Raw genomic sequence first — 24756 nt, 5'->3', positions numbered from 1 at the left:
TTTAAGCTTTAGACTGCCTATGAAGTAGGCAGCATATTAGTACATACTTTACAGAGGTGAAAAAATCAGGTCCAGGAGGTGAAGTTCCTGTCGCCCTGATGGAAAGTGCCCACATAAAGATTCAAACTGGCTCAGCTCTCCTCCAGAGCCAGCACTTTCCACTCCTCCACCGCCTTGTCCCTCTGGTCAGGAGGAAGAGGTAGGAGGTTTCCCGGCCAAGAATTAAAACTCTTGGGCTGGATCTGGCTCTCTCACTGAGTGTGTAGCCTTGACCCCCGCCCTGCCCTGCCCCAGGCTTTTAGGAGGAGATGATTTTGTCAGTCTGTGTCCTTAGGCCCTACCCTTCTGTGAGTCCGTGATTTGGGGCTTGCAGTAGTAATACCTCAGGAGTAACTTGGTAACACGCGGTCTGACTGAAAGCAGTCCATGTACCCACAGCACCCTCGGAGGATTTGCGTGGAGACACGTGGTGCTGGCCATGCGGTGAGCTTTCCACTTCTGGTGGTCTTTCACTTTTGATTCGTCTCATCTGTTTGAGTCCCATGTTGTCTCCCTAAGGTGTGGACTGGATGGGTCACTTGCCCATCTTGGATGGTGAGCATATTCACCCTTGGGGACAACTCTGGAAGACACTTTTTCTGAGATGAGAATTAGGGAGGAATTCTTAAAAATAGGTGATTCGATTTATCTTCCCCAACCCCCAGCCCCCATCCAGTTCACACAGAATCATTTTGGGAGGCCGTGGTTACCCTAGAAGCAGTTTAACCACAGGGTCCTCACTTCAGAGCTGCTCTCAAGGAAATTTCTAGTTTGTTTGGAAGGTTCATCAGAAAATTAGCTGTTAGAATGTGGCAGCCCCTAGCTGAGAAATGGCAGCGTCGGCCTTGAGCCCAGGTTTCCCTGGTGACCTGTTGTTCTGTGTGCACGCAGGCACATGGGGAACTGACCCAAACCCAGTTCCTGACTTCAAAGGCTTTACAGACTAGTGGGGATAAAAAAGATACGGATGAAACTCCAGGTTGGGGACTTTGCCTGAGCTGAGGGGTGGGGAAGGTGGATGAAACAGCACTCGGCAGGGCCCACACCTCTGGCGCTTGCAGGAAGGAGAGTTCATTTACGGATTAGAAACTCCGTTTGGGCTTCCCTGGTGGAGCAGTGGTTAAGAATCCGCCTGCCAATGCAGGGAACATTGGTTCGAGCCCTGGTCCGGGAAGATCCCACATGCCGCAGAGCAACTAAGCCCATGCATCACAACTACTGAGTCTGCGCTCTAGAGCCCGCGAGCCACAACTACTGAGCCCACGTGCCACAACTACTGAAGCCCTTGTGCCTAGACCCCGTGCTCTGCAACAAAAGAAGCCACCGTGATGAGAAGCCCGCGCACCACAACGAAGAGTAGCCCCCACTCACCGCAACTAGAGAAAGCCCACGCACAGCGACGAAGACCCAACGCAGCCAAAAATAAAATAAAAATAAATAAATTTATTAAAAAAAAAAAAAAGAAACTCCTGTTAACACATTGTAGGGTGTGTTTGCGGGGGAGGGGGGCGGGGAGCCTTCATTTGTTTATTCCTTCATCTGTCTGCCCATTTGTTCAGTAGTTATTAAGCACCTGCTGTGCGTGGGTATTCTGCTGGTGCTGGGCGGCATCGTGTGCAGAGCATTTGACAAGTTAAAACTTTCTTTAGGTGAAAAGAGACATTAAGATGCAGGTTCAAAAGTAGAGCCTTTTTGATCTATTATGCTTTTGTAGCTATTTTGAACTAAATGTCTTCTGGAAGAAATGAGGTCAGATATAATATCTGGCATTGCAGACTTGCCTAAGGAAAATTGTTACGGTTTTTGGAAGGAAACGGAAGTCGCTTCAGAGTGTACCGAAAGGGTGGGGTGTTTGCTGATGGAGTTGGGGTGGGTGCTGAACTTGAATTGGATCTTTTACCAGCTCTTAGGTTTCAGCGGCCCCCTCTGGCACGGTTGGGGTGCGAGCCTTTGCTCTTTTGCAGTTTGTGGTTGCAGTTTGATTGGAAGGTGAGTTCATCGTATGGTGTGAGGGAAGCGGGGTTGGCCGTGGCCTTCACTGAAGCATTTGCTCTCTTTCCTGCCTGTCATTGGAGGAGTGAAACAGACCCGTGCTACTTGCTTTAAGAAGTTTGGAATCTCAGGCTGTGATTTTGTAAAAATGATTTCTGTGTTGGTAGATCAAATAGGAAACCTTAAGATCTTGTAGAGATTTGGATTTGGCTTCATTCATTTTGCATGCATTGGCAGGATTATTTCTGTTTCCCTCAGAATGGGCAGTGGCTGGTGCAGCACGCTGGCCGTGGCCCTGGGAGTGGTAACAGAGCACACTGAACAGTTGGAGCACTAGTGCATTTAGTGCCTCTCGAACTCCATTTCTTTGGTTCTGTGGGTCTTTTTTGGAATACTGTCTTTAAATTTTACTCTGGCTCCCACCTTGTACCCTCCAACCCCAATAGAACGAAATTCACTGTGATTATGTGCCTTTGGCTAAATTGTCTGAAGCCAGATATCGGCCATCTGAGCTAATACAGTTTCACAGTCAAAGAGTATTACGGTGTTGGTGATAACGATTTACCAAGGGATTCCTAAGTGTCCCTTTTATTTGGTCCTCATTATGTTGCAGGAAGGGGGACCCCTTCCAGGGCCCGAGACTGAGCTCTTGTCTAACACTCGGAAATGAACTGTCCGAGGAGACACATGTGCTGACAAAGCAAGGGACTTTATTGGGAAGGGGCGCCTGGGCGGAGAGCAGCAGGGTAAGGGAGCCCAGGAAGACTGCTCTGCCACGTGGCTCGCAGTCTCGGGGTTTATGGTGATGGGGTAAGTTTCCGGGTTGTCTCTGACCAATCATTCTGACTGAGGGTCCTTTCTGGTGGCACGTGCAACCACTCAGCCAAGATGGATTCCAGCGAGGAGGATTCTGGGAGGTTGGTAGGACATGTGGACTGGTGTCTCTTCTCTCTCCTTTTGACCTTTCCCCTATTCTTCTGGTTGGTGGTAGCTTGTTAGTTCCCTGTTCCTTACCAGGATCTCCTGTGGTAAAATAACTTATGCACATTGTTACTGTCTTTGCCTGGCCAGGGCCGGGCAGTTTCAGTCAGTGTTTTCCCCTAACCATTACAGCCGGGGAGGTGGGACTACTGGCATTATGCCCAATTAACAGATGAGAAAACTGAGAAAACTATGCTCTGTTGGCAGAGGCAGAATTTGAACCCAGGTGGTTGGTCCTGCAACCAGTCTCACCCACTGCATGTGCTCCAGGGATTCTTTAAGAGCTTTTCTACCCTCAAACTCTGGTATCTAAATCAATGAAATCTTTCCACGTACCTTGCCATTTTCTTTGTTTTTACCAAAAAGCATATGATTTCATGCCCTTCTTTCTTCCAGGAAACCTGTTGTTCAGAATTTAGGTGGTGCCACATTTTCTCCAGAAAAATTAATTCCAAAATAGAGTGTAAGATTGGAGCTTGAGGTTACAAACTCCTAGCTGCTTGTCCTCTGAGGTCTTTTCTTCTTTGGAAACTAAAGTGCAGTTTGCATTTTGATGTTTGTTTGTTTTTCCCTTGGAAACACAGGATTAATGAAGTCAGCTTGTTTTCTCTCTGATGGAACTTGTCACCTGATGCACACTGGTCTGAGGGCCAGAATCCTTAAATAGAAGGTGTGATGTTAGGGTCTCTGTGAAAATGTTTCTTGGGCTTCCCTGGTGGCGCAGTGGTTGAGAGTCCGCCTGCCGATGCAGGGGACACGGGTTTGTGCCCCGGTCCGGGAGGATCCCACATGCCACCGAGCGGCTGGGCCCGTGAGCCATGGCCGCTGAGCCTGCATGTCCGGAGCCTGTGCTCCGCAGCGGGAGAGGCCACAACAGTGAGAGGCCCGCGTACCGCCAAAAAAAAAAAAAAGTTTCTTGTGGCACCCCCCCAAATTGGTCTATTTTTAACTTTCAGTTTTTTGATCATCTCATTTCCCACTCCTCCCCCAAAGAAAAGCAGTGTCCAAAGTGTTTGGAAATTAATCTGAGGCTGCTGTGCCAATGAGTAACAGACTGTCAAAGGAGGGCGGAGGAAGAGCTTCCTAGTATAGACGTACCGAGACCCACCGCGATAACAAGCCTTTTATTCTGATTTCCTTCCTGGGAGTGAAGGGAGTTTGAAAGGCAGAGGCAAGGACCTTCCAGAGTAGAGTTCAGGTTTTTCTTGTGAGGATTTACCAGGGCTCACCGCTGGGTGATTGGGATGTCTGAGAGATGAATCCCCTTCCAGCTAGTGACTTGGTCCGTATTCGCTGTTCAACAAAGACACCTGGGCTTGGAAGGGCCCTGTGATCCTCTGGCTTTAGAATGGGCAATGCTATTGAAAAACAGAAGCCCCTGAAACGAAGCCATCTGTGCCCCTGGAAACAAGGTAAGAAGGCCCTGTGCTTCATCTCCAGGAGGAAGGAAGGAGGCAGCCTTCTGTTGGGAAACTTTGGTTTAAAACCAGACCTGAAACTGCTTGGGGAAATACCTTTCATCAGAAAATGCTTGCAGTTCAGCATATTTTAAAGAAAATTAACAGGCAGTTCTCCTAAGGAATAAAGCGATTTGCATCTCAATGTGATGGCCTGGCTTGGCTGAGAACTTAGTTCAGTTTGAGATTTTTATTTAGTACAGCATGCGTCCGTTGGTTGAAAATTTTCAGCTTTAAAAAATATCCCAAGGGGCTTCCCTGGTGGCGCAGTGGTTGAGAGTCCACCTGCCGATGCAGGGGATGCGGGTTCATGCCCTGGTCCGGGAGGATCCCACATGCTGCGGAGCGCCTGGGCCCGTGAGCCATGGCCGCTGAGCCTGCGCGTCCGGAGCCTGTGCTCCGCAGCGGGAGAGGCCACACAGTGAGAGGCCTGCGTACCACAAAAAAAAAAAAAAAAAAAAAAAAGATATCCCAAGTAAAAATTTTGATATCCAGGAGTTTGAATCTTTTGTGACAGTTTGGTTTAGAGAATGTTATTAATAGCTTTTAAATATATAGCGCCTTTCTTCCAAAGAGTTCAAAGTACCTTCTATTAAAAAAAAAAACAAGTCTCATATTTATCAATCCTAGATGTCTGTGACACGGGACAGCAACACCTGTTAAAACCTACTCGGTGTCACTCAGGCTTGTGTTAGCGTCAGCTTTGAGGAGGAGAAAGCCAGAGGGGCCACATGGCAGTATGCAGCCCCAGGGCCTTTGGGTCTTCCAGTGCACTCGGCTGCCCTTTTCACTGTTATTAACCTAGCAGACCAGCAGTTCGCAGACCCGGCAGGCACCAGAATACCAAAGATGGTGCCCACAGGACTTCATCAGGTATTGGCTCTTTTATCTCCACTTGCCAAAAAGGGTGGAGATAGCACCTGACCTGTAGCAAGACAGTTTGAGCGCAAGCGTATGTATGGGTGTGTGTTTATGAACAGAAAAAATAAACTGGAAGAAAATGCATGGGAATGTTAATAATAGTTGTCTTTTGTGGTCAGATTATATATAATTTTTTTTCTTCTTAATAGGGAAAAGTAGGTCGGATGCTAATTTACTGTTCGGTTCCAGCCCCTCTGACTTTCCATCAGTCATTCATTCTTTGTCCAACAAGTTACTTTGAAAAAGGTATTCCTTACTGGTCCTTGATCAAATCCTGGTGTGAACAAAACAGTAATAAAAGACATTTGGGGGACAGTTCAGGAAATTTCAGTATGAACTGCGTGGTAGATGATATTTGGGAACTGTTGTCTATGTTATTACGTGTGATTATGGTAATGAGTCATGTAGGAGAATGTCCTTTTTGGGGTTGTCATGCTGAAGTATTCAGGGCTAAAGGGTTATGCTGGCTATAATTTTACTCTAAAATGGTTCAGGTGACTGAATGAACACATACATACAGATAAGAAAAACAGGATCATTTTAACAACTGTTAGAATCCAGGTTATGCATATATGAGGTTTGTTATATTTTCTTTAATGTACTTTACTCATTTGGGGGAGAAAAACATTAAAAAAAAAGCAGTTGCTGCTTACATCATAGTACCTTGTCCTTCAGAAGAATGAATCTTAGCAGACATGGGTATTTACTGGTGGGTCAGGATGTAACACTCTTTCAGTGCCATGTGACCTGGTATCTCCAGCCACCAAGAAGAAAATTGGCATTGATCCAATAACTCAAATCACTTTTATAACAGGAATTTAATATTTTACTTACTTTTAAGTTGTCTCTGGTTTTCCTTAGAAAACGTGTGAGTTAAAACTTCTTAATACTTCCATAGGAAGCAGCTGGGCTTACAGACAAAAATTAAAGCTTTTGTGTTTTGTTGTGTTGTTTAGTTGTGTTCAGAAATTTAAATGAGAGGAGTTGATAGTAGGGATTTCAGGATCCACAGTGAATTGGGGATAAAAAGAAGAGCAATTAATTGCCCCTGATTTCTAAGTCTTCACAGATCCCATTTACCAGGGCCGTGTCTCTGCCAGTGTAGGGATTTGTTGGTTTGAGCAGGGTAGACCCTGGACCCGCAGTTTGTTTTCCAGTCCAAGGATCCACAATAACAATGGTGTGGAGTTTATTTATTCTTCACAGTTTGTCTGTTTGTCTTTAAAGGTTGTTTGTATTTTGGAACTGGGATTTTGGAACAATGGTTAGGAATGATTTAGTGCAGGGGTCCCCAGCCCCTGGGCCACGGACCAGTGTCGGTCCTCGGCCTGTTAGGAACTGGGCCGCACAGCAGGAGGTGAGCGGTAGGCGATTGAAGCTTCATCTGCTCTGCATCGCTCACGTTACTGCCTCAACCATCCCCCCTCACCCCCTACCACCCCCACCCCCACCCCCCACCCCCGCCCAGGTCTGTGGAAAAATTGTCTTCCGCGAAACGGGTCCCTGGTGCCAAAAAGGTTGGGGACCACTGATTTAGTGGATCCCAACCACCACCCTGACCCTGATGGGAGTGCATTTTTCGAAGTCCAAGCTCAGTGGATGACTGATGGCACCAGGCTCTAGAGCAAGCAGCATGATATCCTTGTCTGCTTTAGGGGCAAGTGAAACTGGGGCACGTCCTTGTGTGCATTTGCTGCAGGCAGCTGGAACTGCCCAGCCTGCCCCTGACTTCTGTCCGGTCTGTGTGTTGACCTGCGATGGCAGACTTTAACCAGAGCCAGACAGTCGTGATTAGGAAGGTCAAATGCAGAATAAATTCTGAAGGGACATTTAAAGGAAATCATTATCTGCCTTTTGGATCATTTGTGTTTCTGTTTCCATGTTGTAGACCTGGAAAGTTAAAAAACTGAGGTGACAGAATACTAGTTTGAGAAACATGAATCTCACTTCTGCTTGGTGTCACCCTAAAGAGCATTTTACACCTAATAGAGAAATGTCTAATGATTTTAAACAGTGTGGGACGTGCATCCTTTGAAGGGACCAACATTATACTCACTTATAGTTCTAGTTTTTCTTATAGCTTTCAGAACCCGAAACATAAGAAGGAAACGGTACTGCCTTTATTGGTTTTTACAATAATGAATGCTTGCAGTGGTTGATAAATTTAAGTCATTTGCATTTCCATAGTGAGTTCTAGCAGGCCCTGTCCAAAAAAATAGGATGGGAGGTAGGATAAGGCAGTGGCTTCCTATGATCCCGAGTGGTCCATCCAGCCAGAGCTCTGCTGCCCCTGACTTTCTGTCTGACCTTGAACAAGTGAATTTTGTAATCCCAGATCGTTTCCCCACTGTCCTTACCTCCAGTGGCCTTCAAATGACTACATTCCAGCCCTCACCACAGGGATGGGCCGGTGGAGGGCCGATGGGGGGGGGGGGGAGTCTGTTTACTACAGTACCTGACCAGAAACCTGAGGGCTGTCTCTTGGGATCATTGTTCTGTCCTCCATACTAGCACAGCGTATGGCACTTGGTGCCCTCCGTGAGTGCACTCGGTAACCAAACTGAGTGCTGCCTGGCCTCCAGTGCTACCACGGGTATACATGAGGTCCGAAAGGTGCAGCGTGGTTCCTGGTGCATGGTAGGTGCTCAGTAAATGGTATCTACCAGTGCTGGCGGGTGTGTGGTGGAAACGTTCCTTCTTTGCCTTTCTCTGCCCAAAGTAGAGGCGTCGAGGGATGAAAACAGATACACCCTCCTCTGTCCCACAGCAAGTCTGAATTTACAAAGACTAAGTAAATTTATTGATGATTGTTCACGCTGCAAAAGATTGCTTCACAAAAGGCACTTAAATCACAGTCGGCATTTCGTTATTGACTCATTGACCCAGGCACCTGGGGAAACCTTCAATTGAGAGCTAAATCGAACTGCTCTGAAATATACCTACTATCCCATCCAGTGCTCTCAAAAGAATTCAAGACAAATACCGTATGCTAACACATATATATGGAATCTAAGGGGAAAAAAATGTCATGAAGAACTTAGGGGTAAGACGGGAATAAAGACACAGACCTACTAGAGAATGGACCTGAGGATATGGGGAGGGGGAACGGTGAGCTGGGACTAAGTGAGAGAGTGACATGGACATATATACACTACCAGACGTAAAATAGATAGCTAGTGGGAAGCAGCCGCATAGCACAGGGAGATTAGCTCGGTGGTTTGTGACCACCTAGAGAGGTGGGATAGGGAGGGTGGGAGGGAGGGAGACGCAAGAGGGAAGAGATATGGGAACATATGTATATGTATAACTGATTCACTTTGTTATAAAGCAGAAACTAACACACCGTTGTAAAGCAATTATACTCCAATAAAGATGTTTAAAAGAATTCTTTGTTTCTTCTGGTCTTTTTTTTTCATGAATAACTTGAAGGGTTGCTTACAGTGGTCATTTTGGCTTTTGGGAATATAACACGGGCGAAAGTTTCCTTGGGAATTAAAAATTGCAGCCGTAGTTGCAAATAGAATTGTTATCTCCTTCAGAAATCCCAGCAGCTCAGGGCCATACCGGCCTGGTAAATGGAAACGTTAATGATTTGCATGTTTGTACACAGCTGGGTGTGAGCAAATGAAATTAACACCCTCGGTGGAAGAGCTGAGGCTGAAGTGTCTTTCCCAGGCCTGGGCTGACTGTGGGCTTAGCAAGGCTGGGAAGGAGATTGCCTGGTTGGGTGGGGGTGGGGACTCAAGGATTTGCATAAATTCCACATGCTCTCTGGTTCCTGTGCTGTGGGGGCGGATTTATAATTGTTTGGATTCCAGTCAGCAAGGGCGCTTAGACTTGCCTCTGCAAGCTTGTACCTAGCTAGGTAGTCAAGAAGCATCTGGGGCCGCTGGATGCCTGTGTGCCAGATCATTAATATTGACGGCTTTTCTGGCCAGAGCTGGAGCCGGCCTACCTACCCCCATGCATTATGTGGTCTGATTCCATTGCTGTGGGGCTGCAGTGCTCCAGAATGTGCAAGGGCTGGGGCTGCACGCCAGTCACCTGAATCAGGGCCTTCTAGCTGAGTGAGGCGAGCCACATGACTTCACGTTTCCAAGCTTGTTTCCTAGTCTCCACGTGAGATTAATAATAATGCCTACCTCGAACGACTGTGGCGCGAAATTAAATAATTCACGTGAAGGGTTTATAGCCCTTAGCGTACACAAGCACTTAATGAATCATAGTCTTTCTTGTTATCACATGTTGCATAATAGGAAGAAAGAACCCGGCTTTTACCACATCCGCGGGCATGGATCATGGGCCCAGATCTGTCCCAATCCCAGCTAGCAGCGTGAGTTTGGCTAACTCTACCCATTTCCTTCTCTCAGTTGAAGGGATCACATGCCAGATGATCTCAGAGGTGCCTTGTGGGCTGTGAATCAGGGACCATCAGCACTCATCACTGCTGTTCATATCTGCAAACTCCCCTGCTGTTCAGTACCTGCAGAAAGCATCAGTTCTGCTGAACAGCATGGTCACAGGGGCGTTTTTATGGTGTTGAATTTCTTTGAAAATAGTTACTGCAGGACCAGACATAGCTGAGCTATTCCTAGTTAACTAGAATATTGAACTAAGCAGGACAGTCCATTTTCCCATCCTGAATAATGCTGAAAAGTTTTTTCATTATTACATAGTGGTTAAGAGCCTGTACACTGGAGCCCAGATGCCCCGGTTGACTCCTTGCTTCCCCACTTCTAGCTGGCTAGGTGTGAGGGTCAAGGGGTTTATACATGTAAAGTGCTTAGAACAGTACCTGGCACGTAGTATATGTCCAGTAAGTGTTTATTAGTGTTGTTATTTTTAGGCTAAGTACAGAGAAATTTCATTTTATTTTAGTCAAAAAGATGTTATGTTATTAAAGAAGAAATTGGAAAAAAATTGACAAAATGCGAAGAAGAAAATGCATATTGAGTGACTAGATCTAAAGGGCCTAAAACCTAGTGAGTGAGCAGAAGAATTAGCTGTTACTGTTCATCTTTTCCAGAGCTGCTGCACATGCATGCATATTTTTCATATGTGGTCTTCAGAGCTACTGTAATGACTGTGACATTCTATCATGTTGCTGTCCCATAACTTATTAAATCATTCACCTGCTGGTGGATATTGAAATTATTTCCCCTTTTTGCTGTTACAGGTAGGGTAACAATAAGTAGCTGTATTCATATATATTTGTGATTTGCTGGATGATTTCCTTGGGATAAGTTCCCAAGGTAAAGTTCCCAGTCCAGGAACCTGCCATGGACTATTGCCATGTTGTTTTCCAGAAGGGATGTATCTGTTAACATTTTCTTGAGTGATGCATAAATTTATCAGTTAGCCACAAGCACATCAGTGTTGAGCATTATCATTTTGAACTTGTTTTTCTTGTGAAACTTAAACTGTATTTACTAGTGCCATCGTGATGAGTTACCTAAAGGCATGGGGCTCAGAGAAGGGAAATGGGAAGTTCAAAAACCATTATGAGGGCTGAGAATCTATTTTTGTTTCAAAATTCTATTTTCCCATGGTCTTTTGCATTGGACTTGGCTCAGTCTCTTTCAAGTGCTGAGTTTCACATAAAAAAAGGCATGAGAAGACTTTATTTAAGGATACTCATTTACCATCACAACTTTTTGTCTTCTGTCTCCCAGGGAGCAACGATTATTAAATACTTTAATGTCCTCACATGAAAGGGACAGAGTGAGCCCAGAAGTGTTATTAATATTTTTAGTGTAATGCTTACTGTTCAGCGGCATGACTAATGACCCAGGGTGACTAATGACCCACCTCTTCCTCTTTACTGTGTCTGTTGAGGGATGATTCGTTACCATTTTCCCCAGATGCTTGTACATCATGGGGCACCAACCCAGTTGTTATTAAAATAGATATACTGCTATTAAACAGCTTGCTTCAAACCTCGCTGCGAGGGCGGCGTGAATCAACAAGTGCAGAGCATCAGGATGTTGATGTAATGAACGAAGATGATGTCCATGCCTGTCCGTTGTGCGGTTCCAAGCCGTGATTGGGTGTGCCCATGCATAGGCTTCAGGGTAGGAGAAGAAGTTTTCAAAGGAAAGGTTATTTAGCATGCTTTTGGCATTGGTCTTGAGCTGGAAGAGAGTGGTAAAAATCTAAAATGATTACCTAATTTTACCAATGGAGAATTGAGGCTTAGAAAGAAGTGAAGCAGCTTGTCTGAAGTCTCACAGCTGGTTTGTGGCTTAGTATCCCCTGTGTTAGGATAGTGATATAACAATGATATATAATAATGTGTGTAACAGTGATATAAAACAATACAGCATATTGCATATATAATGATTATATATTTTATATTTATATTATATATTTACATGTTATAGAATATAACATGTTCAATATGTTGTGTTACAGTACATTATATATTGTGTCTACCATACATAAAGTATGCAATGTGATACAATAACAGATGTAGTAATAATACAATAATAATATGTTGGGTATAATGTTAAAAGAATGCTGATAGCTTCCTATATGCCAGGCGTGGTACTAAAAGGTCTGTATACATCATGGGCTTCCATTAATCATTTTTTTTGTTAAGTGAAAGATCAAATGTAGGAAATGGAAACCATAAGTGTGAAGGAATTTTTCTCATGAGAAAGGTAGGGTGTTGTTTTGGGTGTGGTAAGAAAAGGGAAGGAAACTTCTCTTTGTCATCGGATATTTCCAAATTTAGAACAATATCTACCCCTAGCCATTGGTTTTAGGATATGCGTTACCCTGGGAACATGCGTAAGATACATTTCCGTATTTGGCTGTTTCTTTTCCAGCTGTATAGAGGGTGTCACCGCTGTGGAAGATGATAGCAGCGGCCACTGGCCACTTCATAGCTAATTACCTTTTGGCAGTTGCGTATAGGGCACTTGGTTTTGGAAGTCACTTCATGCTGAAATACCCAGATGATTATTTCTGGGGATTTTGTGGTCTGCAGCTGAGGAATGGGCCCCAGGATGGCACATCTGTGTCAGGGGTGGTTACACTTCTTAAAGAGCCAGATAGTGAATATTGTAGGCTTTGGCAGGGCCAGGAGGCACAATCTCTTGATTCCTATTATGTAGGAACTTATATTACCAGCGAAAATGAAACCATTTACAAATGGGAAAACCATCCTTCACTTGCAGGCTCTAAACAAGGAATCTGCACAAGCAGCCAGGAGGCTGGCGGGATTTAGGCTGCAGGCCCAAGTTTGCCAAGCCCTGACCTATGGGGTCTTTTGGGTTTGGTGCTCTCCGCCATCGTTACTTGGGAACTCAGAAGCAGGTCACTCATCAGTTACCAAAAATATTCACATTTTCAAGCCAGAAAAAGGACTTAAATACCACCCTCCAGGTGACTCATTTTAAAAATTGGGATTACTTAAACTGAGCCTTCTGGTTTGTAGTCTGTCACACACCATTCAGGTCTTCATCTGTAAAAATACTTCTCGTCACTACGGTGATAAGAAAGGAGATCATGGAAGGTTTGAAGAACCCGGTGCTTTGCATATAGAGCCTTAAATAGCCTTCCTTTACCACTGAAGGGGGCACTATCCTAAAAACATCCCAAGCTTCTATACTTTCATTCATTCATTGATTGATGGATTTTCATTCGTTCAACAACATTCATTGAATGGGTCCTATGTCAGGCACTGTTCTAGGCACAGGGGGTACCTAATGAAAAATTAAGACATCATTGCCCTCTGAAGTGTATAGTTTAATATAAACAGTAAAATATATAGTCTGTTAGATGACAGGCATCATAGAAAGAGGGCAGGGGAGGGGATAGGAAGTCCAGGACTAGGAGAGGGATTGTTAGTTTTACAGAGGCAGGAAAGGGAGAGTGCTCAGCTGTGAGGAATCGGGGCAGAAGTGCTGAGCCTTCCGGACAAGCGCACTCCAGGAGAAAGGGGAGCTGGTGCAGGGGGCCTGAGCCGACAGGAGGACGTGAGGTCAGCATGGCTGGAGCAGAGGGACTCGGGAGAGACCGGTAACACACGAGGCCAGGGAGAAGCGAATCACGTAGGGCCTTGTAGGTGATGGTAAGGAATTTGAAGGGAGAGCCAGTGGGATTTGCTAAGGGGTAAAGTATCGGGTGTGAGAGAAAAAGAGGTGTTTTGGCCTGAGCATTTTGTTAAAAACGGAAGAGTGCCAGAGGAGCAGATGGGGGCGAGGGGGGAGATGGGGAGTTGTGTTTGGCACAGGTTGAGTTTGAGATGCCTATTAGAGATCTAAAAGGAGGTGGCCGTTAGGCAGGTGAGTGTCACAATCTGGATTTCAGAGAAAACCTAGGCCTTTCTGAGTTTTTGACTTTTGAGACTGGATGAGATTACCAAGGAAGTGAGTTAGAGAAGAGAAGAGGCAAAGGACTGACCCCAGTCAGGGCACTCCAGCATCGGGAGGTTGAGGTGACGAGAAAGGCCCTCTGGTGAGGTAGGAGGAAACTCGGAGACTGGCGCCCCAGGAGCCAGGTGCAGAAAGTGTTAGAGCAGAGGGACCAGCGGTGACAGATGATGCTGATTTGAGCCAAATCACATAAGGACTGAGACTTGACCATGGGATTTAGTAACATGGTGTTCACTGGGGACCTTGACGAGACGTTTCAGTGCAGTGTTGGAGGTGAAAGAGGATGTGAAAGCGAAGGGACAGAGGGGAATTAGACGCAGTGAGCATGCGCGGTTCTTTGAGGAGTTTTGCTGCAAGACAGAGCAAAGACAAGGTGGTAGTTATTGAGGGTAGTGGGGTCAAGGGAGAGCTTTTCTTAAAGGGAGAAGTAATGGCATGATTGAATGCAGATGTGAATGATCCAGTAGAGAAGGAAGAATTGAGGACTGGGGGCATTACTGGCGAAGAGAAGCTCTAATAGCTTTCGTATTGTGAGTACTGCTGTAGCAGTCAGTCAGTGCTAACACATCACCCCAGTATTTAGTGACCTAACAACGGTTAATTTAGTTCACGATTTGCAAGTGCCAGTTTAGGCTGGGGTCCTGGTCTCAGCTGGGGTCCCTCCTGTGTCTGCCGTCAGCTGCCAGGAAGGCTCATCTCTGCCTCTGGCAGGCAGCCGGGATCACTCACCTGGCAGCTGTCGGCTTCCTAGAGAGCGAGGCGCACACGACCTCCCGAGGCCCAGGGTCGGAACTGGCACAGTGTTGCCTCCACTTCATTTCGTTGGTAAAAGCATGTCCCAACCAGATTCAAGACGGGAGAGAGACCCCATCTCTTGATGGAAGGTCCCTGAAGTCAAGGGTCGGGGTGGTTATACTGTGGCCATTTCTGCAGACGGGCAGCCACAGCTGTCTGTGAGCCGAGTGTATTGCGTTTGAGCCTCACAGAAGTTTTGTGTGGTAGGTAGTGTTTTATCTTCATTTCACAGACGGGGAAACGGGGTCAGTGAGGGTCTGGTATCTTGCTCAATGTCACACAGCTAGTCAGTGGCAGAGTTGGGACCCAAACCTTGGTCTCTCTGGTGTCAGAATCCCTTGCGCTCTGTTCTACGTTCCTGAGAGTGTGGGTTTACAAGCAGACCAGAGTGTCGCTTCCTCTCTTTTCTTGTTAGGCAAGGGAATAATATTTTTGAAGATGACTTATCTCATAATTAGAATGGACTGAGGGAGGCGATTATCTTGTGATTTGCATGTTTACTGTGGGGATTGGACAGCTGTATTTATTAGAATCACAGTGAGGTCACAGTTGTGTATGTAATTAGGGCCTTTATTGACACAAATTCATGTCTCCACTGTCAGCTGGACCCTCAGTGCCCTCTGACAGTCTTTGTGCGTGTCCTTGGTCAGGTGACTGTCCTGTTCCTTGTAGCAGCCTGTGCAGATAGTCACCACTGTCTACAAGACCCGATTCAAACCCCCTTTGCCTCCAGGCCTTCTGACTTCCTGTGTCTGCCGTTATCGGTGCCTCTCTCTTTCTGTCCCTGACACAGACACCCTGCCTCTGCTCAGGTCCTCCTCCTTCCAGAACCTGTTGTGATCAACATCTGTCTCCTCAAGCAGCTGGACTTCAAGCTTTCCAAGAGCAGAGTCCAAAAGGTGGAAAAATTAGCCTTAGCATCAGGGAACTTTGGCCCTTCCACTGGTTGTATAGCCTCGGGCAGTCGTTTCCCCTGACGTTCATGAATCTGAGTGGACGAGCTGAGCCATCTTCAGGACCACTCAGGGAGAGTGAGGTCTGCTTATGTTCACATAGAAAGCCCTTGGCCAAGAGCTCCCTTCTCTCTGCAGTGGCTACCAGTGTGTCCCGAGTCCCGTGTGTATCTGACAGCCCTTCTGTTTGCTGCAGGAGCAGCAGCATTCTCTGCCCTGTCATCATTCCAGTGTCAAAACTTTGTTGGCCCCAGGGCTCGAGCAGCTGCCCTCCACTTAGCTCATTAGGGAAGCAGCTGGAGAGATGGCTGGGCTGGGTGCTGATTCCACAGTCTCAGAAAAGATATTTGGTTGGAAAGCAAAGACCATGGTGAAAATATTTTTTAAAGCTCTCTTTGGATAAAGGGAGCAATAAATGAGTAAGTAGGTTAAATCTAGCATTTCAGGTCTCTATAACCTCGCTTATAGGGAGCCCAGGAGCTTTGCTCTTCTCTGAAGTCCTTGGGTTGGGATTCCAGCAAGCTGGGCAGGAGAGAGAGCTTCCCTGGAGGAGAAGCCTGGGGCCAGTGAGGAGGGCTCCGTGTGTTGGCTGTGCTCTCAGCAGGCTGCAGCTGAGGCATGAAGATTCAGGATGAAGTTGGTCTTTATACTTACATACTTTGCTGTAAGAGTAAATCGTCCTGCTGCTTATTTATCATGTAACCTTGGGGAAATTACATAATTTCTGTCAGCTTTCACTTGCTCATCTGTAAAAATGGAGGCAGCTAATAACCCCTACCTCATAGGGCGTGAGGATGCACAAACGGGGGAGTATTTGGCAGGGAGTTAGCTATGATTGTAACTACTATGTAAAATTCACCTTTGGTCTTATGTTATAAATCACTGACTAAAGAGTTTTCATACTTTCATGGTTACTCTATACTTTCAAGATGTGTCCTTATAGTATTTCTTCTTCAGTCATTCATTCACTGAGTTTATATTTATCAACCTTCTACTTATGGGCGAGGTATGGTTGATAGTTTTCTTTCTGCTCAGGTTATGATGAGCTGTTCATTTCTTAGTGGTTGACATTATAGTGACATTCAGAGCTGCAATTTGCAGAGTACCTACTTCAGTAGAGTTGCTTACCTAGGAGTTAGCTTCTAAAGTCAGGGCATAAGGGAAGCATTGCCTGTAGTCAAAATAACCCTTGAAAACCCCTTAAGTCATCTATAATAAACAGTCTGCATTGGGGGAGGGTCATCAAACTTTCTCTGTAAAGAGCCATATAGTAAATAATTTGGGCTTTGCAGGCCATGTATGGTCTCTGTCACATATTCTTCATTTTCTCTTTTACAGCCCTTTAAAATGTAAAAAACCATCTTAGCTCTGGGCCTTTTAAAAACAGGCCTTGGTCTGCATGAATAACTTGTGGTTAGCAGCCTCCAAGATGGCCCCAGAGCGCCCCCCCCCCCCCCCCCGTAGTCACAAGCCCAGGTGCAGCCCCTCCCCTTTTGTATCAGGGTTGGTCACATGACCAGTAGAAGAATCTGGCAGAAGCGATGGATGAGTTGTCACTTCTGACTGTGGGTGGGTTCTGCCTTCCTGCTTCTCTCTTGGATCTGCTGCTCTGGGGAGACCAGCTGCCCTGTTGTGAGGAGAGGCTCACAAGGTGAGGACCTGAGGCCTGCTGCTGACAGCACGGGGAATGAGCTTGGAAATGGCTCCTCCAGCCCTGGTCAAGCCTCAGATGATGCCGCCCTGGCCACACCTGAGACCCTGAGCCAGAACCACCTGGCTCATTTAAATCATTCTGTCTTTAGGTAATTGTAAAATCCTCAGCAGTGCAAGGGGGAACAGTGAGAAATTCTAAAAAATGCCTGCTTGCCTGCAGAGTTTAATCCATTCATTTTTAATATTAAGTGGTTTTTTTTTTACCAATTATCCATGTCAACAAATCTGTTTATGGCTAGGATAGTTAAGTTACCTGAGAGTATGATGAAGCTCCTCTGGTGGGCCAGACATTGAAATGCACCACTTAATCCCCACAACAACTCTTGCTAAGGTCAGTGTTGAGAGCTCAACATCTACTCTGATCTGACCCCTTCTAGGCTTTCTCTGACATTCACGATGGCACTCTGCTATAATACAGCAGTGCTCTTGTGATCTGTGGAGAGCTTGTGCTCCCACAACGAATAGCTCCAGATGGCTTTGCTCTTTTTCAGTTTTGCCCAGAGGACCTTCTGTACTAATGGCTCTTCCACAGGCAGCTGGCCATTGACCTGTGTCATGTGGCCTGCCTTAGAAAGATGAGCCAGGCCAATTGGTTCTGGCTCAGGAATTTGAGCCAGGACTCAGAGAGACAATCTAATCACTGGTGGGCACTGGAGCTAAAGAGTCTTAAAGAACTGCAAGTTAAATAGGGCGGACAGGGGTGGCCTCGTTGGGAAGGCGAGATTTGCGTCAAGACTTGGAGGAAGGGGGTTGGCCCAGCAGGTATCTGAGGGACAGACATTCCAGGAGGTGGAATGTCAGGTAGGTGTGTTCAAGGACTAGTGAGGAGGCTGGGATGACTGGAACAGAGAGAGAAGATCCTATCAGGCCTTGAGAGTCATTATAAGGACTTTGACTTTTATCATGAGAGAAATGGGTAGGTGTTGCAGAGTTTTGAGCCGAGTGAAACCATCTGACTTAAGTTTTCCTAGGATCACTCTATTGTGTGTATAGGGGAACAAAGGGGTGCTGGAGCACAGGTAGGGAGCCCTGCTAGAAGGTGCTGTAGTGATCCAGGGAGGCGCAGTGCAAATGATGGAAAGTGGTTGGATCTGAAGGATTTTGAAGATTAGGGCCAACAGGGTTTCCCGACTGCTTGGATAAGGATCGTAGGAGAAAAAGAGGAGTCAAGGATGACTTCAAGGCTTCTGGCCTGAGCAGAATGGAGTTGCCGTCCACTCAGATGGGGAAGGCTGTGGCAGTGATCAGGAGTTCAGTTAGACGTGCCTTCTAGATCTCCAAATGGAAGTACTGAGTGGACAGTTAAATATATGCCTTGAAAGGAGAAAGATCTGGATTAGACGTATAAACTTGGGAGTCTTGGTATAAAGATTGTATTTAAAGTCGCAAGAGTGGACGAGCTCCCTAAGGGAGTGAGCCTGGATGAGGCATGCAGCCGGCGCAGAGGCACCGAAGCAGAGAGAGATGGAGGATGCTGGTTCTGAGCTGCCTTCTTGGTTCTTACCCTTCCTGACGGTTGGATGTTGAGCTTCCCTTGGGTTCCCAGGAGTCTCCTTACACTCATACTTACCTTAAGCCTTCCTTTTTATTTGAACATGATTCATGAGGCTTCTGTCCCTTGCTACCAAAGAGCCATGGCTGAAATGGTGGTATCAGCCCCCTTTACAGGAAGGAAACAGATTCAGAAGTTAAACTTACTCAAGGTTTTACCCAGTGGCCTAACTGGGATTGGTGTCTACATCCCTCTGGCTCCAGTATGTGCAAAGTGTGTGGGATCCCATTGTGGTTCCCTGGCTGTGGATGGCTATTGGGCTGTAGGCAGTGATTAGTGTAATTTGAATGGTTTAAATTGTCTCGTGCAAATTAAGAGGAAGGGCAAGTCCACCCCCACCCCCCCCAGCCCCTGTGCTGAGACTGTCATTGGCTTGAGTTTTAAATCTCAGGGGTCCCAATGCAGTGAAAGGAATCGAAGCGTGGGTGGGGAGTTCATCGATTAACTTATTTCTTCATTTTCTATCAACGAATATTTGAGCACCTGCTATGTGAGATACTGTTAGGCACAAACCTTTCCAAACCTGAATTTTTCATCTGAACCACAGAACACAGAATTATTTGAGTGACTGTTTTCTCAGATATTCCAGGGTGGTACACAGCTAGAGTCATTCTAGATGAATAGGAGAATTCAGTTCATCCAACATGCCTTAGGGTCTTAGACTTCATTCTCTCCTCTCAGTTGAGAAAGGCAGAAACTAGAATAGTCCCCAGGTAGATACTAATTACAGACTGACAGATACTATGAAAGAGCAGAGCTGAAGTCGGAAGGGTTAAGTCAGAGTTAACCAGCTGAAATGAGGTGGGCCTTTGGGCGGGGGTGAGCGGGGACACACCACTGTCTGATGAGGAAACACCGTGTAAAGGCCCCAAGGACAAGGTCTGGGGGTGGTGAGAGGACCACTCAGTGGTGGATGACATGTACCTATCCAGTCAAAGCCTTGAGTGTAAGAGCACTGGCAAGCTGAAGAGACACTTGGTGTTTTAAGTGGTATGTGTGTGTATTTGCAAAAGAGATTGAGAGAGATGAGATTTGTGCTTTGAAGATTACCCTGACTTCAGTGGGAGAATGTACTGGAAAGGGCAAGAATGGACTCGGAGGCTGAGTTAGTCATCCCTGTGGGTGATGGCTGCATGGATGAGGGTGGTGGCAGTGGGACAGATACGCTGATAATTTGGAAGGTGAAATGGACAGGACTTGGCAATGGAAGGGATTTGGGGATAACAGGGTTGAAGCAGGTCAAAGATGACAACCGGGTTTTTGGCTTAATGTTCACGAGTGGTCACCATCCACTGAAATAAGAAGTACAGGAGGAAACCCATTGCTGTTTATTTGGTTTACATATAAACAGTGAATTGTGGTTCTTTTAGGGCTTTTTCTGTTTTTATTAACCACAGGAGTTAAAACCGTTGGTTGCAGGTGTTTGCAAACTCGGAATAATTGACTGAGTTCTCCCTGAAATTCCTTTATTTATTTTATTTTATTTTATTATTTTTTGGCTGTGTTGGGTCTTCGTTGCTATGCGCAGGCTTTCTCTAGTTGCAGTGAGTGGAGGCTACTCTTCATTGCGGTGCGCGGGCTTCTCATTGCGGTGGCTTCTCTTGTTGCAGAGCACAGGCTCTAGGCGCACAGGCTTCAGTAGTTGTGGCTCGCGAGCTCAGTGGTAGTGGTGTGCGGGCTCAGTAGTTGTGGTGCGCGGGCTTAGTTGCTCCGTGGCATGTGGGATCTTCCCAGACCAGGGCTCGAACCCATGTCCCCTGAATTGGCAGGTGGATTCTTAACCACTGCACCACCAGGAAAGTCCCCTGAAGTTCTTAACTTATGGGATTTGGGAGCTTTCAAAGGGAGTGACTTAGAGGAACAGTGTCCCAAGTCCATCTTGAAAGGTCTTCCTTTTGCCTGGCATGGCATCTCTAGTGCCATCTCCTCAAGGTAACTCTGCCTGGGGAGATAACCGCACACGTCCTGACCTTCAAAAGGGAGAAGAGACCTGGCTGTGGCTCATTTTTATTTCTTTTCATGGGCAGTTGGGCTCCTAATGAGAATGTTTTCCATTAGGAGGTCCCAGGAAACCTCCACGCACGAGTGACTCCCATGATTATTGGGAGAACTGCTGTGTCGGGTGTGCTCTTGTGGGTAGCTAACACTCGTACAAGCAGCCAGAAGGGTGTTGTCGTCCAGCGGTTGGGACCTGTGATGATGGAGTATCAAGATGGACAAGTTAATTTTCTATTTATATGAAAACTCACTTTCTTTTAAGGCTTAGAGAATCCTGGGCTGGATGGCCCGGAGGGAGAGAAGACAGGGTCTCCTACTTGGCATTAAGTATTTGCCAACTACATTTAAGCTTGTTATCCTTGGCACCAACCCGGGGGCTGGGCAAGCTCTGAGTTCTAAATAGGAAGGCGGTTGTGCAAATGGCTGAAGTCTTTCTATGTGTCTCCTTTCCTTCTTCCAATTAAGAAAAATCTGAGGACCGCCTCACTCTTGAGACATCTTAAAAAATGAATTCTGAAGGGAACATACTCAGTTGAGAACAGGCTTGTTGGGGGGGGGGGTGAATAGAATTCCCTCTGTAAGTTACTCAATTGGCCACTCAAAAATAATTGGTTATTAATTGAATCCTTTGTTCGGGCTTGCCTTCTCAAATTTTCCAGTATTGGTAAGAAGCCAGCGGCTAGCAATTTGCTTTAACATAACTGATACTGTTGGTAATTTTATTTTTGTATGATTTTGAACCTCAGCAGTTGAAATGTTCAGTTTATTTTATATCTTCCTTTTCACCCCCATTCATACTCCATTCACACCCCATTCATAGTTCGACTAAATAATTATAGTACAACTATGTAATTACATTCAAGTGCTGTGAATGAAAAGTATCTGGGGCTGAGGAGGCATGTAACGGGTCCTAATCTTTTACTTCATTCAGCGTTTGTTAATGAGGACTTTGCACGTGTCCAGCACTGTGCAGGGCCCTGGGAATACAGTCACGAGCAGGCGAGACACAGCCATGCCTCTCACGGCCTAGTGAAAGAGAGGGGCAGTCAACGTACCCAGCAGTACAGAGCAGTGAGCTTCATGCAGGGCCTCTAACTGAGTCACCTGGTCTAGGAGGTCAAGGAAGGTCAGTGAGAAACAACAATTATTTAAACAGGAGCCGAGCGTATTGTGTGTAGGTAGTCTGGGTGGTGACTTTACTTGGATTTCAGGGCTGATTTGACAGCTCTGTGTGTCGATGCTCAGTTATATAGTGGAGTTGCATTTTATAGAGGAGTTGGGTTTGAATAAAAGTACATAAAACAACAGTTACATATAGCCAAATTACCCTTGAGAATCCCTGTTAGAGACCAACAAAGTGAGCTGTCCTTTCGGCATTGATACAGAATGCTGTTTCTTTAGACCAGGGGTGTGCAAACCACCACCCCTGGGGCCAGATCCACTTGGCTGCCTGTTTCTGTAAATAGTTTTATTGGAACACAGCCACACCCATTCATTTACACATCATCTGTGCTGCTTTCCCATTAAAATGGCAGAGTCAAGTAGTTTGACAGACTGTAATGCCCCACAAAACCAAAAATATTTACTCTACTGCCCTTTAAAGAAAAATGTTGCTGACCCCTGCTTAGAGCAAATGTAGGAATTAGTTTTATATTTGGGCACCACATGGTAAAAAGAAAATTGTTATCTTTAAATACCAGAATTCTGTTAGTGAGGTGAGATGTTCACACCACAGAAGGCATGAAGGAACTGAGGAAACAGTCATTTCACCTCTCCTATCTTACTTTCACCTGGGGTCATGTACTCATTAACAGAAATGGAGAGTGATTTGCCTAAAATACGTATCCTTCTCCTTTTCCCTTCCTCCCTCCCTCTTTCTGTCTGTTTTTCAAGTGTACATAATTGAATTCATCTGAGGTTAATGGAGTCCATCATATTCTCTTTGTGCTTCAGTTGTGCGGGCTGAGGAGAAAAGAACAGGTAGACTTAATATGTAGATGGTGCGTTTCTACGACCTGAAAAGCTAAATGATGTCAAAGCTAAAATGATGTCATCCTGATTTCACTGGAGAAAAGTGGTAAGAATGAGTCATCATTTTGACATAGTTAAGCATCTTGAACCCAAAGCACTATCCTGCAGCTTTCCACACTGTGTCTACATTGTAACTGGTGATGCAGTCTCAAGAAACCATTGTCCATGGGTTTAACCAATATTGTTAAATGTCTTTAATTATAAATTTAATTTGATTTTATAATTGTATGGGAGCTGTAAGCATGTGGCAGACAAACTTTCAGGTGGCCCTCGTGATTGTTACCTCCTGGTGTTCACACCTTTGTCTAATCCCGAAGTGTGGACGGACCTGTGACTCACTTCTGACCGCGAAAATATGGCAGAGGTGATGGGATGTCTCTTCCTGATTATGTTTTGTTATAGCAGACCGTCTTTCTAGCAGACCCACTAGAGGCATCCTCCCTTGCAAGCTTTAGAGAAGTCAGTGGCGATGTGTGTCACGGAGCTGAGGTTGGCCTCCAGCCTACCATCAGTAAGAAGCTGGGGCCCTTAATCTGATGGCTGCAAGGAAATGAAGTCTGCTAGCTGGGCTGCCTGAGGGAGCTTGGACACACAGCCTTCCCGGGTCAGGCCTCTGGATGAGGCCTCAGCCTGCCGACACCTTGGCCACAGCCTTGGCAGAGGGTGCGTCTGAGCCGTGCCTGGGCCCTGCCCAGCAGAGACCTCGTAACAATAACATGCGCATGTTTTTCGTTACACGGCGCTGGAGAACTACGACAAAACATAAGCAGTTTAGAGCAGCGTTTACTGGTTCATACTTAACATTGTAAGAATCCACGCTAACCCTGGGAATCTGCAGTAGGTATTTTCCTCCTCAGAGCTTGTCCTTAAATTATTGGGCCACTTGACAAAATTGCAATATGAATGGTGGCTTAGATAACAGTATTGTATCCGTGTTAAATTTTATGAAGCTGATTACTGCACTGCAGTGATGTAGAGTATCCCTATTCTTAGGAACTACTCAATGAAGTATTTTAGGGAGCCCACTTACTCTCATATGGTTCAGAAAAATTTGCATGTGTGTCAAATAAATCAATGTGTTTGTGTAGTATTTCTCCTCTGCTTTTTAAATGTGAAGTCAGAGAAGGTCTAGAAGGTCTTCCCTCTTAGGGTAGAGCATTTTACCTTTTGCTTTTGCTTTTGCATTTCCTGTATGTAATACCTCCTGAAGCAAAATGGACTGCCAAGAATGTCACTCGGTGTTTGTTATTGTTTTGCCTAAGCAAAAGAGGCTAGCAGTTGTAGGACCTCTATCTGATGTGGTTACTTGTGTAAAAAAGCTTAATTCTCAGGTAAATACATATTCTGTCATTTATTACTCACAGAAGCCCTTTGTAGTGGGTGCTATATTGTTTGTCTCCATTTTGCTAATGAGGATGTTGAATTAATGTCCGAGTTTTCAGAGCTAGTTAGTGGTGGAGCCAGGCTTGACCGCAGCCCTCTCCCTGCCTGGTTAGCACAGAACCTCAGCCCAGGAGTGCTGTTCTGCTCTTGCCCTTGTAAACTGGCCCCGGGAAGAGGTGGACCCCTCACATGATGCTGAGTCTGCAGCAGTTCACCTCCAACAGCACGTCTGATCGCAGCCTGGTGAGCTTTCATTCTTTAGTCCCTTTCTTTCTTTCTTTCTTTTATTTATTTTATTTATTATTTTTGGCTGCGTTGGGTCTTCGTTGCTGCGCACGAGCTTTCTCTAGTTGCAGCGAGCGGGGGCTACTCTTCGTTGACGTGTGCGGGCTTCTCATTGCGGTGGCTTCTCTTGTGGAACATGGGCTCTAGGCATGTGGGCTTCAGTGGTTGTGGCTCGCGGGCTCTACAGCGCAGGCTCAGTGGCTGTGGCGCACGGGCTTGGTTGCTTTGCGGCATGTGGGATCTTCCCGGACCAGGGCTCGAACCCTTGTCCCCTGCAT

General features: G+C 46.0%; 1 protein-coding gene across 7 annotated transcripts in view; it reads left to right on the top strand.

The window, feature by feature from the left end:
* RAPGEF1 (Rap guanine nucleotide exchange factor 1) overlaps positions 1-24756 on the top strand; it is a 152964-nt gene that overhangs the window by 31923 nt on the left and 96285 nt on the right. The window contains exon 1 of one of the 7 annotated variants that reach the window (XM_079927715.1): positions 3504-4424. The exons of the other annotated variants lie outside the window; for them this stretch is intronic. Coding sequence (XP_079783841.1) covers positions 4361-4424 — 64 coding nt within the window. The 5' untranslated portion in view covers positions 3504-4360. Of the gene's footprint in view, positions 1-3503; positions 4425-24756 lie in introns of those variants that run through there. 7 annotated transcript variants of the gene reach the window in all.

Source organism: Stenella coeruleoalba (genome assembly GCF_951394435.1).
Source record: "Stenella coeruleoalba genome assembly, chromosome: 7".
Classification (NCBI taxonomy): domain Eukaryota; kingdom Metazoa; phylum Chordata; class Mammalia; order Artiodactyla; family Delphinidae; genus Stenella; species Stenella coeruleoalba.
Note: the sequence above shows the minus strand (reverse complement) of the source record. Positions and strands in the feature narration are given on the sequence as shown.